The sequence below is a fragment of the Anopheles aquasalis genome, chromosome 2, assembly GCF_943734665.1.
Source record: "Anopheles aquasalis chromosome 2, idAnoAquaMG_Q_19, whole genome shotgun sequence".
Lineage (NCBI taxonomy): Eukaryota > Metazoa > Arthropoda > Insecta > Diptera > Culicidae > Anopheles > Anopheles aquasalis.
In genome coordinates this window covers 73,934,030-73,945,646 of record NC_064877.1, presented here as the reverse complement: position 1 = coordinate 73,945,646, position 11,617 = coordinate 73,934,030, and the positions used below count along the sequence as shown (strand labels likewise).

At 48.6% G+C, this 11,617-nt stretch overlaps 1 protein-coding gene across 1 annotated transcript; it reads left to right on the top strand.

Moving 5' to 3' along the window:
- Window positions 1–2,637: 2,637 nt before the first annotated feature.
- Window positions 2,638–6,102, top strand: LOC126570935 (bromodomain-containing protein 7). Its single transcript, XM_050229075.1, has 4 exons — window positions 2,638–2,740; window positions 2,805–5,084; window positions 5,154–5,342; window positions 5,416–6,102. The coding sequence occupies exons 1-4, from the start codon at window positions 2,683–2,685 to the stop codon at window positions 5,709–5,711; spliced, it is 2,823 nt and encodes a 940-aa protein (XP_050085032.1). The 5' UTR covers window positions 2,638–2,682; the 3' UTR covers window positions 5,712–6,102.
- The last annotated feature ends 5,515 nt before the right edge of the window (window positions 6,103–11,617 follow it).

Below are 11,617 nucleotides of genomic sequence, written 5' to 3'. Positions count from 1 at the left end.
TGCGTGAGATGATGATCATTTCATTGGTGGCCGGTATCACATTGTAGACGAGCAGAGTACCAAACAGACCATTGGTGAGCCTGTGATTGAAGCTGTCTAGTGTTCGTGGAGTGCTACCGGTTGCATCTAGCTGCCGATCGATTGCGTCCATTAGCTGTGCGATACGTTTTTGCAGAGGAAGTTTGAGGAGAGACAGCACCACTGGCACTACCGCGACTATGAGCGGGATTTCAAACTGTATCGCATCGGCAAATAAACCGGCAGCATCGTTGAGGAAGAAAATGGTTTCTGGCCACGCCAAAGAGTACGCGGCGACGATCAGATCAAGCGCAACGTACAGTACGACGATGGTGGCAGTCAGAGTGTAGAGTGAGATCGTCGTTTGCCCACGCAAAGGTACGAGTGAGTAGCCCAGCAGTTGGAACAAAGGATAGATCGACCCGAAACGTTGATCGTATTGTTTACCGGTCGTCATCTTGGACGTACTAAACATTGCACTAGGACAGCACTAGGTTAAAAAGCGACCAGAAAGCACCAGGATCTCGACCGCTCGGTATGATTGATGGTATCTTGTCAACGGCTATGAATGATTCAATTACTACCCGGTAATGTTCATGCCCGATTCAATGCCTTGGAGCCCTGAATCCTTTATACAATTGGACTGATTAACGATACTCAATTAGCTACATCAAATATGATCCAACACCATCAGTCGCGTTGATTGAAATTGATTCTTTGCACAGACTAACTGCGACAACGCGTCCTCCGTATTCGTTATGTTTGAGAAGTGAAATTAAATTTTCTCATCCCGAACCGTTGTCCGCTCTAACTACGCTCGCTGACCATCCTTCATCGATCGTCATGGTCAGGTGACAAATTACATGATGAAAATTGCACAGTCGCTTCTGTTTAATTACCATTTCCCTATGCCTCTAAAGCCCTAACGTGTGGCCCAGCAGTCCAGTAGAAGTATTTGCTTACCCCAGATAGGACCACGGCGTGAATCTAAGCTCGCGTTTTGGTGATATTTGGAGGAAAAACGAAAAAATGGGTGAATTGCGACGTTGGCCGGTGCTTTCTTTGTATATTCGAGTGTTCCAGTGGATTGGATTTCAACCGTACTGTTTGGATAAAGTTGAAATCAAACCGTTTCTGCTATCAACCGTTTTGCACTGCATTTTAGTCGTGACGAATCTGGTGCTGGTGGTGCATAATAGCCGTCGAGTGCTTTATAATTGTGAAACTATCGGCCGCGTGGTGGATTTTATCAAGCTTGGTACTATCAGTTTGGCCTATTCCACCATTTTCATCGAGCTTTTCCGTACATCCCGAATGGTCAGCGAGTTCTGGAAGAAGATGTACAAGGTTCATCTGGTGCTTGAGACAAAACAAATGGTCGATCATCGGGCGTTGCGTTTGATTGGCAGATATTATTGGATTTTGATTGTTGGTTCGTTCGTTCAGGTTGCTGCTTCGGATTGGATATTCTTTTTAACCTCGAAGGCAGTGCAACCCAAACTGTTTATACAGTATTTCTTCTGGCTGCAATACCTGTTGGCTCTGAAGGAATATCAGCTGCTGTATCCTTCAATCATCTTGAACTTTTATCTACGATCAACACACGCTTGGCTTGAGCATCACATTGAGCTACTCGTCAGCTCCGAGCGATTGAACAATGCTCGTTACTCGCAGTTCCTTGTTGCTCGGTTGCAGTCTCTAAAACTGATCCACGGAGAGCTGTATCAGGCCACGCAGCTCCTCAATCTCTCGTTTGGACGTACCAATATGGCAATCTACTGTAAAAACTATCTTCAAATTCTATCAAACTCCTACTGGGTGGTGTTTTGGACGCTGAACGGACAAATGCATCACAGTTTTAGTAAGTGAATCTTTCGCTGTATTTAGAATTTATTTGATGTTTTACGTTTGCTTCAGAGATTGGAAGCCAGCTGCTGATCAGGTTAGTGCTTTTGGCTGTTCTCTACTATGTGGACAATAATGCGATGATAGCGAACAGGGACTTTGCCAATTATCTCCATAAAATTGATCTCAGACTGCAATTAAGAGACCGATCTAACTTCGTCATGGTACGGTTGCTGCACACACCGATCCATTTGAGTGTTTGTGATGAATCCTGTTTTTCGATGTTTCAGATAGAGAGTTTTATTTGGCAGACGAGCCTGGAGCGCATCAAAATAACCGCAGCCGATTGCATAACGATGAACTATAAGCCATTATTAGCAGTAAGAACTGTGAGGCTAGCAAACAATTGATTTTGTAGTAATAATAATTCGTTTTTTCGCAGATCATTTTTTCCACGTGCACGTACATCGCATTATTCATCCAACAAGCTCCGACGGGAGATCATATATTATTCTGCTATTATAGCATTGCATAAGGAAATTACAAGAATGATAAAGGATCTGGGCTGGGGGTGTCGCCAACCGTTTCTTGACTTTAGTACGTTTACTTGATTCCGTTGGCTCAAATTCAAATTATGCTTGCACGCAACACAGCCAGCATTGAGCAGTCGTTTACATCACATCGGGGGTTCAGGAGTTGGGAGTCGTGCCGCGAATTTCAACTCCCGAACCCGCGAAGTGATGCTTCTCCGCGTAACGTCAAAAGTAGCGTCGAAAACCAAAACCAAAAAACCCAAAACTCTCTCCGAGGATTTTCGCGATGGGCTCAAAGAAACACAAAAAGCATAAATCGGAACGCAAGGAGCGTGAAGCGCGAGGTAAGATTGTCGCAACGAGTGCCCTTACAACACGCCTGCCCGACTGACCAGTGCCCGTTTTCAGAAAAATCGTTCTGCCTCGACCGGCCACCCAGCCTGAAGCTTATCCTGAAGGTGAGCGGCAACAGTTCGACGCCGGAACACGGAAACGATTCTCCCGCGTATGGCATCCAGTCCGACGGTGGTAGCACGACGCTGTTCACGAGCAGCAGCGATTATCCGGAGCGCCACAAGAAGTCTAAGAAGAAGAAAAAGAAGAAGGACCGCGAGAAGAAACACAAACATCATCACAAAGAGAAGCGCCACCGGCACCGCGGGGGAGATGATACGAGCCACGCCGACGAGGATGATGAAGAGGAGGAGGACTTTAACAGCTTGTGCGACGAAAACTCCCAAGCCGTGCTGCACTATCCGGCGGCCAGTTCGGCTGCGGTGGCTGCTGTAGCTGCCGTGGCAAGCAGTTCTCTAGCGGCACAACCCGTGACGAAACCACTACTCCCGGAAGTGCTACTTTCACCGAAGCGAGAACTGGATGTGGGTCCTGATTCCGTATCGGTACCGACGCCAGATCCGGAGCGGTCGACTTTGATGGGAGGATTCGTCTTGAAAGAGGAACTTACCACGGCACCAAGCTCGGTGACAACCGACGATGGGCCACTGCAGAGCCCGGGATCGATGCTGTCCAGTTCGCGGCCGGGCAGTAAAATCGATTTCCATGACACGAGCTCAAGCCAGGCGCCGAAAACACCCAACTCCGATTGTAGTGGCCGCGAGCCACGGAGTTGTGTGCTGAAGCTGAAGCAAAGTAGATCCCCGTTGGCTAAACTGCTGGACCATCTGCTGAAGGCACTCGAGAAGCGTGATCCGCATCAGTTTTTTGCGTGGCCCGTGACCGACGACATAGCGCCCGGGTACTCATCGATCATCATGAAACCGATGGACTTTTCGACGATTCGGCAAAAGATCGACGACAACGAGTACAACACCGTGTCGGAGTTTAGCGATGATTTCAAGCTCATGTGCGAGAACGCCATCAAGTACAATCACGCCGAGACGGTGTACCACAAGGCGGCCAAGAAGTTGCTGCACGTCGGGGCCCGTTTGCTGCAGCCTGAAAATCTTATGCGATCGCTGCGCCCACTCATGACGTACATGCGGGAGCTGACGGCGAAGGAGCTTGGTTTCGAGTTGCCATACGGAGCCGTGGAAGGACCGGAGCATGAGTATGGCCACCAGCACCACACGGCAGATTCGGCCGATGAAGCGATGGCAGCCGCCGTTGATGAAGGAATTAACGCGCAGATCGAAGAGGAGGAGAAACGGAAGCAGATCCGATTGGAGAACAATCCACAGACCAAGTTCGAACCATTCGTCGATGATCTAACACCGGATGAGGTACTGGCACAGGTTCAGAATGCGGCGCTGAACGCAAGGACGAAACTGTTGAAACGAAAGTCCGCCCATCGGTTGGGTTTTTTGCGGCAGCACAAGGATGGTACAACGTCGATGAAGATTCTGATCGATGGTGCTGCCGAAGGAAGTGAAGGTGGCCCGGAGCGGACGGTAACACTGGGTGGTCATACAGGCAAGCTACAGTACGGTACCGGTCAGCTACAAGGATTCCGGGAGGATCGAAGGAACAGTGCAAAGACCGTGAAACCCCTCAATTACGGTGCGTTTAGCTCGTTTGCACCGGTGTTCGATTCACGGTTCGCTAATCTGAACAAAGAGGAAACGGATATGGTGCTCAACACGTACGGTTGTGAGACTGGGGCGGACTATGCGGAGAGTATTTTGCGTTTCGCGATGGATAGCCCCTTTGCTGCCGGTATGGCACACAATCTTCTGGATGTTTTAACGAATGGAGAGCATCGACAAACGTACGGAAAGCTGTACGAGGCGCATATGCAGCGTGAAGAACGGAAAGCAGTACAGCAAACGTTCCCGGAACCGGACACTCCGGAATCGGTGGCTGAGGAGGTGAAACGGTACGCGAATGTGAAGATTGACTTCGATAGCCTTCGATCACTGGCGGCACTCGGTGTCGATACACAGTTTGTCGATCAGCTTGAGCGTGATCTGAAGGGCGTTGAAACGCCGGGACCTTTGCTACAGAACTCGCTGAGCGAAAACTCCGATCTACTGCAAAAGCTACACCAGATGCAAACGGAGCGACTGTCTGCGCCACTTCCGCAGCATCTTTCCCACATTCAGCATCCATCGGAGAGTGAACTGGAGCTGGCGGGACAGATTACAAGTAACCTCACACAGATCGCTAAACAGTTGCCACCGTCGGCAATCGCTCAACCGCAGAGCTTACGGAAAGCGATGGGCATTAGTGCAGGTACGATACCCCCTCGAATTTATTCAACTTTCGTTATTCAATCTTTAACCTTTTTTTTTCTTGTTTTAGCTGGTTTGGAAGCCTTTCAACCATCACCAGAAGCACAACCGTCAGTACCTGGAACAGCACGACCCTCAGTGCCACAGCAAACGACCTGTAACGGAACGACAACCACGAGCATACCGACTACAGCACCGAACGCGATCGCCAGCTCCATTCCCGTTACATCATCCCAAAGTTCTTCTGGTGCTCAATCGGGTAAGCTGGCACGATGTCCACCCTACTATTATTCGATCTTTACCATGACCTTTTTTTTAATCGTCCCGTGTAGATATCGACACGACACCGATGGATATGGACCTGGAACCGGAACCGATTTCTCATCGGCACCATCAGCATCATCCCCATCCACACCATTTGCCTCAACAGCAGCTTCAGCACCAGCTACAACGTCCGCAGCAACAGCAATCGATCGTTCAGTCCACGTCCGCCGCTCCCGGTGTCGATCTAGACAGTGAACTGCGTGAGATATTGGGTGGATCGGGCCTAAACTCGAACGGCGCTACCTCGACAGACGGGACCGTAGCTTCCCATGCTAGCTGTATTGAGCAGATGTTGATGGACTAGAGGCAGCGATGGCAGAGAACGATGGCATTTTCTATTTCCTTACGTTACGTCTAGACATTAGGATGGTTGATGGAGAAGAATGGGTAAAGGGCATTGTAGTGCGAAACGTTTATGAAAGAGAGACAGAGAGTGTTAAAAAAAGCAAAGGTCATATATTTTTGACAGAAGAATGTAAAGCCAATCATCATCCAAAACACAAATCGATCACCGCCGGCCGGCACTGATTTCGTCGCGGGCCAGATCGTCGTCCTTATTGGATTAGAGCCACGGTGAAGAAGGCAAATCGTTTTCTTCCCTCCATAATTCCACATTTCCTTATATCCCGTTGACGATGTAATTGAAAGTTTTTATCGTATTTTGTTCCCTTTTTGCAAGCATAGAAGATAATAAAAAATTCACACACCAAAACCAACTGCTTGTGCTGCGCTGATGCTGATGATAACGATGAGGATGACATCATAAGCAAGTCCTGGCGAAGAAGATTCGCTTTCGTTGCGTTCTCCAAATGTATTTGTGCCACATGTATTTGCTTCGAATTCTTTATCACTTTCCCAGTTTTTCCATCGGCAGGGTCTTCCTCGAAAGTGAATCATCTCTAAACGATTACAGACTCCGCGATGGGCAGTGTTCAACCGCGGCAGAAGGGTAAACGGGGAAAGAAATCAAAAAGACATTAAAGACGCGCCACGAAACAGTGTGTCCATCATCGTTGGCGTGCTGCTTCACTGCTTCCAGGTGCCATTAGGGTGCGCGGAAGTTAATAAAAGACTTGCCGCACCTGTTGGTGGAAGTTAATTCATCCTTTCACTAGGCCAGGTGGTAGAAGTTTTCCCTGCACGAACCGGGCGCACTGAAGTAACGGATAGTTGAGTATTTTGTTTAAGCTGTCGAAGTAAATTACGGCGAGTTTGGTCCTATTATCGTTCCCGTTATGATGGCTATTGTTTATTACAAATTAACGCACCAAACCGTTAAATACTCTGCGGTCTGCGAAACGCCTCATCTAATCGATCGATTGATCCGTGCTAAGGCGTTCCATTGAGCGACGGTAATGCTTCCAGCAATCAGCGACAGCTTTATAGACCTCACCCGAGAAAACACCCAACAACCCCGGATCGGATGGCGATAGCTTTAAGGGGATCTTTATGGGAAAAATATGGAAATCGTGGAGCTCAGGATTTCGGGTGCGTGCAGTACGGGCGTTCAATACGATTCCAGTTAGCATACTCACCATTTCCCGTACAACCGCACTGTAATGAAAACCCATTCGTCGATCATAACCATTCCGATAAACCGTGATTCGCGTGTTCAATGCTTGGCAGACACGCGAAAATGAGGCACTATGTGGGACGCCTCCGACCGGCAGCCAGTAGGAAACCGCGGAAAACCGTGCGCTACCTACCGTCGGTTATGACCGGATGGGCGGATACGGGTAATATCCTTTGCAAAAACAAAATCCCTTGCTGTGCTGGACCACCGAGCGAGGGTAGTGAGGGCGTATTTGTGCTCACGCAATTGGAGGATTTGTTCCGCTTCGTTACCATCGGAGCAAGAGCCACAGCCGGGCACGGATTTTGATGGATTTTCCACACGGGTTCGGCGATGGCATTTTGTACGTTACCGGGTAACTAACTCGTGGGATAAGACTTTGGGTGAGGTGGCTTTCTGAAATGTTAGACAAAGTTTATCTTCAAAAGTACTGCACTCGAGTGCAATAGTTATTTAATTGAATTACGCTCTTTAATTATAAGAACCAACACTCTACAGTACTCGCCTCAAGGGCTTGAGAATTTTAAAATGCAAATGAACTAACTATGCAGATTGAGTGCAGCTAAAGGGACAGAGAAAGTGTATTCAAATTACCTCGGGCATGTGAGCCGGTGACCGTCGGTGGGCAAGCATCTCTATTGAAGCAGAAGATAAACATACTCGGCATGGTGTGCCACCGTTACACCTTGCGCCTTGGCGCTACTGCTGGTAGCTGATACGGTCTGCAGGCGCCGTTTAAGCTAATGTCAATAACCACCGGCCACCGGTGTTCTAAGCAGGTCATCTGAGATTCAACATCTTCACGTCCTCGTTACAGTTAATTAAGTTCTAGGGCTTGCTGGTGCTACTGCAGCTAGTCCGGACTAATCGTTCTAGACATGTTCTAGAAGTGTTCGCATATTTAAAAGATTGCAAAAAAACCCGGAAATTGAGCTACTGAACTATTCGCTTCGTAGTTAATGAATAAATTACCTTCTTCCAACATAACCGTCGCGTATCCGTGATGGCGTGTGTGTCCGTAAGTTCCACCATTCCCGTGGGACGCGTTCATTACCCACCCAAAACTGCTCGCAGTCAAAGTGTAACAATTTCGAATTTCATAACAAATTCATTTCCCCTGGGGGGCCATCGGCGTCAGGTGAGAGAGCTTCGGACCACGACTTCGGTGACAGGAAATTGTACCGTTTTTCCAGATGGATGAGCATTTCCAACACGGTCACACGGCACCTCGGCCGCCACCACGTGAACGCTGAGGCTGAAAATTGAGATTCAAATCAACGTCCCATTCCGACTGTGGCCAGCGTGAAGAGACAGTGAGGGCTTCTTGGGAAGCAAGTAGCAGGGTCATAGATTCATATTTGAACCGGAAGGTCAACCGAATTGAGGATGGAGAAGGACGCAGTTCCCAAGTTCGCCCTCGCCCAAGACGTGGCAAGACCGAAATAGATGTTCCGTTTCTTCGTTCCTTCTACGTCTTCTTCAGTGATATTGTCTCCACTGGTTGCTGGTCGGCACAGCCCCGGCCATTCGACACTAATTGACCCGCTTTTTGAGGCGTAAGTCCGGCTTTTCCGGCCGCACGCCAGTCCCCTCGGCTCCATCGGCCATTAGGCTGAGCTGAGCGTATTTAGGCAAGCGTTTAATGACGCTGAAAAACAATATGATGCCAACGAAGCGACACAGCGAGACCAGGCGAGACGGCGCATGTTGGAAAAGCCCTCCCGCCTCCGACATCGCCCGAAAGGCCCATCGCATGTTCGGCAATTATGAAAATTGCAGCAACATGGCGCGTAGTAGGAGCGTCGGTTGGAAGTGCATAAAGTACGGCGACAACCTTGTCGCCCCCAGGGGAGGTGGCCACGCGGTGCCAAAGATAGAGTGATCTTTCTCGAAAAGCAGGAGGAAAGAAGATGGTGGACGAAGCATTTCTTCGTCGCAGTTTTTTATTGTTTTTAAAGAATGATGTTTCTATTCCAGCAGAACGGAGCACCGTTGTGGCATCCAATGTATCCCGGAAGGAAGCCTTAAACACACACAAAGCAAGTCACCCGGTCCCGGTCATTTAGCTTAACGACCTTTTCTGCAGGGAAATCGGCAGAGTTTTGCTGTCAGCTCCGCTTATTCGCCGAACGAGAGCTTTAAAGCCATCGAATGATCAATCTGGCGTCCATCTTTCTTCAACATCACAAATCATCCCAAGGCATCCGCGTTTTGATTCGTTATCCTTTTTATGAGCCGACCACAGGGGGCTTCCAATGATACTCCACCGAGACGAACGTCGTTGAATTGTTTGGTTGTTTCCAATTTGGCGAGGCCGACGACGCAATCCAGGGCTTGCGAACCATCCTTTTCGCGTAAAAAACTTTTAATAACCGGCACCGTTTGCGTCGGAACGCGCCGTATGACGCACAATGGGAAGCCCAGTTGAGCCGCATGGAAATGTGAGAATCACTTCCAACGTCCTTGAAGCACAACATCAACCGCCATCGTATTGCTCGCGACGTCTCTCTATCGTCACGGGATCAGCAATCGCCCGGGGTGGTGGAACGGGTGCGCTGTTTATGATGATTGCTCCCATGCTTGCTGCTTCAGCACACTCTAAACTACTTTCAATTCGTCCTTTACAGTAGCCAGGCGGGAAGGGCGTGTGCCAACGATGGGGTTTGAGAGGACCTTTGTTTTACGATGAGCTGCCCGAATCCCCTTTTCAATCGTTTGATGCATAATCTGCGGCGTAAGCAGTGCAGCCGAACCACTGAACGGTTCCAGCGTGTGCACGCGAATAAATGGATTTATCAAACGAAACACCGAATTGCCGAGTGGTGGTTGGTGCTGGCGATGGTACCACGTGGAATCGTTTGTGGTGGCGAATTCTTTTGCTTGCTTCTTGAGCTGGACGATTTTCTGCACGAAATCGGATTACAGCGGAGACGAATAGAATGGAGAATGGATGCTGCTAGTGGTGATCAAATCGGAACTCGAGTGTCCCGAGGGTGCTCCCTGGAGAGAAATTGAAAATATCGAACGAAATCGCAGTCCCGTGGTAGACTATGTTATTGCATTTTGTCTTTACTGCATCATTTCAGTCGCATGATGGTCTGCAGATGATGGGCTGGGTGTTGCAGAGGACGAGATGCTGTAATACCAGGGGAATGATAGCTCTTAACCGCTACAGTAGATGCTGCGAATCTTTCGTGAACTTGGTGCGAATAGACTTAGGCGTTCACTAGAGATACTTAAATAGGATCGTGTGGTTTACAATAAAAATGGCACATGCGACAAAGGATATATTTGGTTCAATAACATTTTAAACCAAAATAAAACCAGGCTTGATACTTTTTCTAAGAAGTTATATGATAGCATTTTAACTAAGTTGAATTCAGTTTGATTTTACAGTTTAATTCATAGCCTGCTTCTAGACATTAATCGGTAATAACGTTGCAACAAACAGTCAACCTTGTCATGTGCATCACCTGCAGCTGGCTGCCACTGATTGGCTTTTTATCGTACCAGCCAGATAAGATATTTCATTTTTAACCCTGCTGACGTGCACAAATGGTCGATTGTGTGTTGGTGGTGCTACTGTTGGGCGTTTAATATTCACAAACATCATCAACTCGATACAGATGGTTCACGGTGGCGCTGTGAGATCGCCGTAATTGTCTTGTCAATAGCAGCAGACGCGTTCTCCGTCTAACCACCACCACGCTAAAAAGGTCACAAACAGCGTCAATGGCTGTGCCCGGATGGAAAACCGCTTTCCGCTTTTCCAATCCACCTACTGCTATTGCTGCTGCTGCCAACGTGTCAAAACCCACATCCATTCAACCGGCTCTCGGGGTCGTGGGTGATACTCTACGTCATCACCCAGCTTCACCCGCGGGCCTCAGTTTCTATTGCGCATATTGGCTACGGCTATAGTCTTTGCGGAAAGCGGATGCGCCTTACGGAGCAGCAGCTTCTGCACTGTGGCATCCGTTTTCCGGAAACGCACGGCAAAACGGCTTCAATGGAGGCGCCTGTGGCGCTCCCGGGTAATCAGTAGTTTCTCGTAAAGAAAGGACGCGAAAGTAATGCCAGCGATGGGCCCCTGGGGTGGGTGATAAGAAAAGACTAAATTACCGAAAAAGCATCGAGCGCAGTAGTCGGCGTTGCACAATCTGTTGCGATGCACAATCTGTTGTTCGTTAAAGCGGCCAGGGCCTCATTAGAGATGCTGCCTTCTCCGAGTGAGCCCTGACCAGAACCGAGAAGTAACAGACTGCGTGCAAAAAACGGGAATGAACAAAGTTTATTCTGTACAGGTTCAGGTGCAGGTTCGTTATACCCTCCGTGACCTTCACGTCGAGAGGGGAAAAAGTGCGAGGAAAAGGAAGAAGTTTCCACCGATCCCCGGTTAGTAACAGGCCCTGGGATCTAGGAAACTAAGGCAAATCTAGGCAAAAACTTGGCACCTTCTGTTCGTCAGAATTTTCCTAGATGAAAAAGAAAAAAAAACTCGATCAGGACGCACTCCCTTCTGATTCTGATTAAGCAGAACATTGGCCACGGTGCATGGTTGGTTGTGGTTGGTGGCTTACACTGTTGCACTGTTTCGGAGTATCTGGTAATCTTGAACCACAAAAAAAAAACCAACG

What these genes read in the sequence shown, in the direction of transcription:
- LOC126570935 (XM_050229075.1), top strand. Translation starts at nt 2,683, where the DNA reads ATGGGCTCAAAGAAACACAAAAAGCATAAATCGGAACGCAAGGAGCGT. An exon ending in CAAGGAGCGTGAAGCGCGAG is followed by an intron (nt 2,741 to 2,804) that starts GTAAGATTGTCG and finishes GCCCGTTTTCAG; the next exon opens with AAAAATCGTTCTGCCTCGAC. An exon ending in TTCTTCTGGTGCTCAATCGG is followed by an intron (nt 5,343 to 5,415) that starts GTAAGCTGGCAC and finishes CGTCCCGTGTAG; the next exon opens with ATATCGACACGACACCGATG.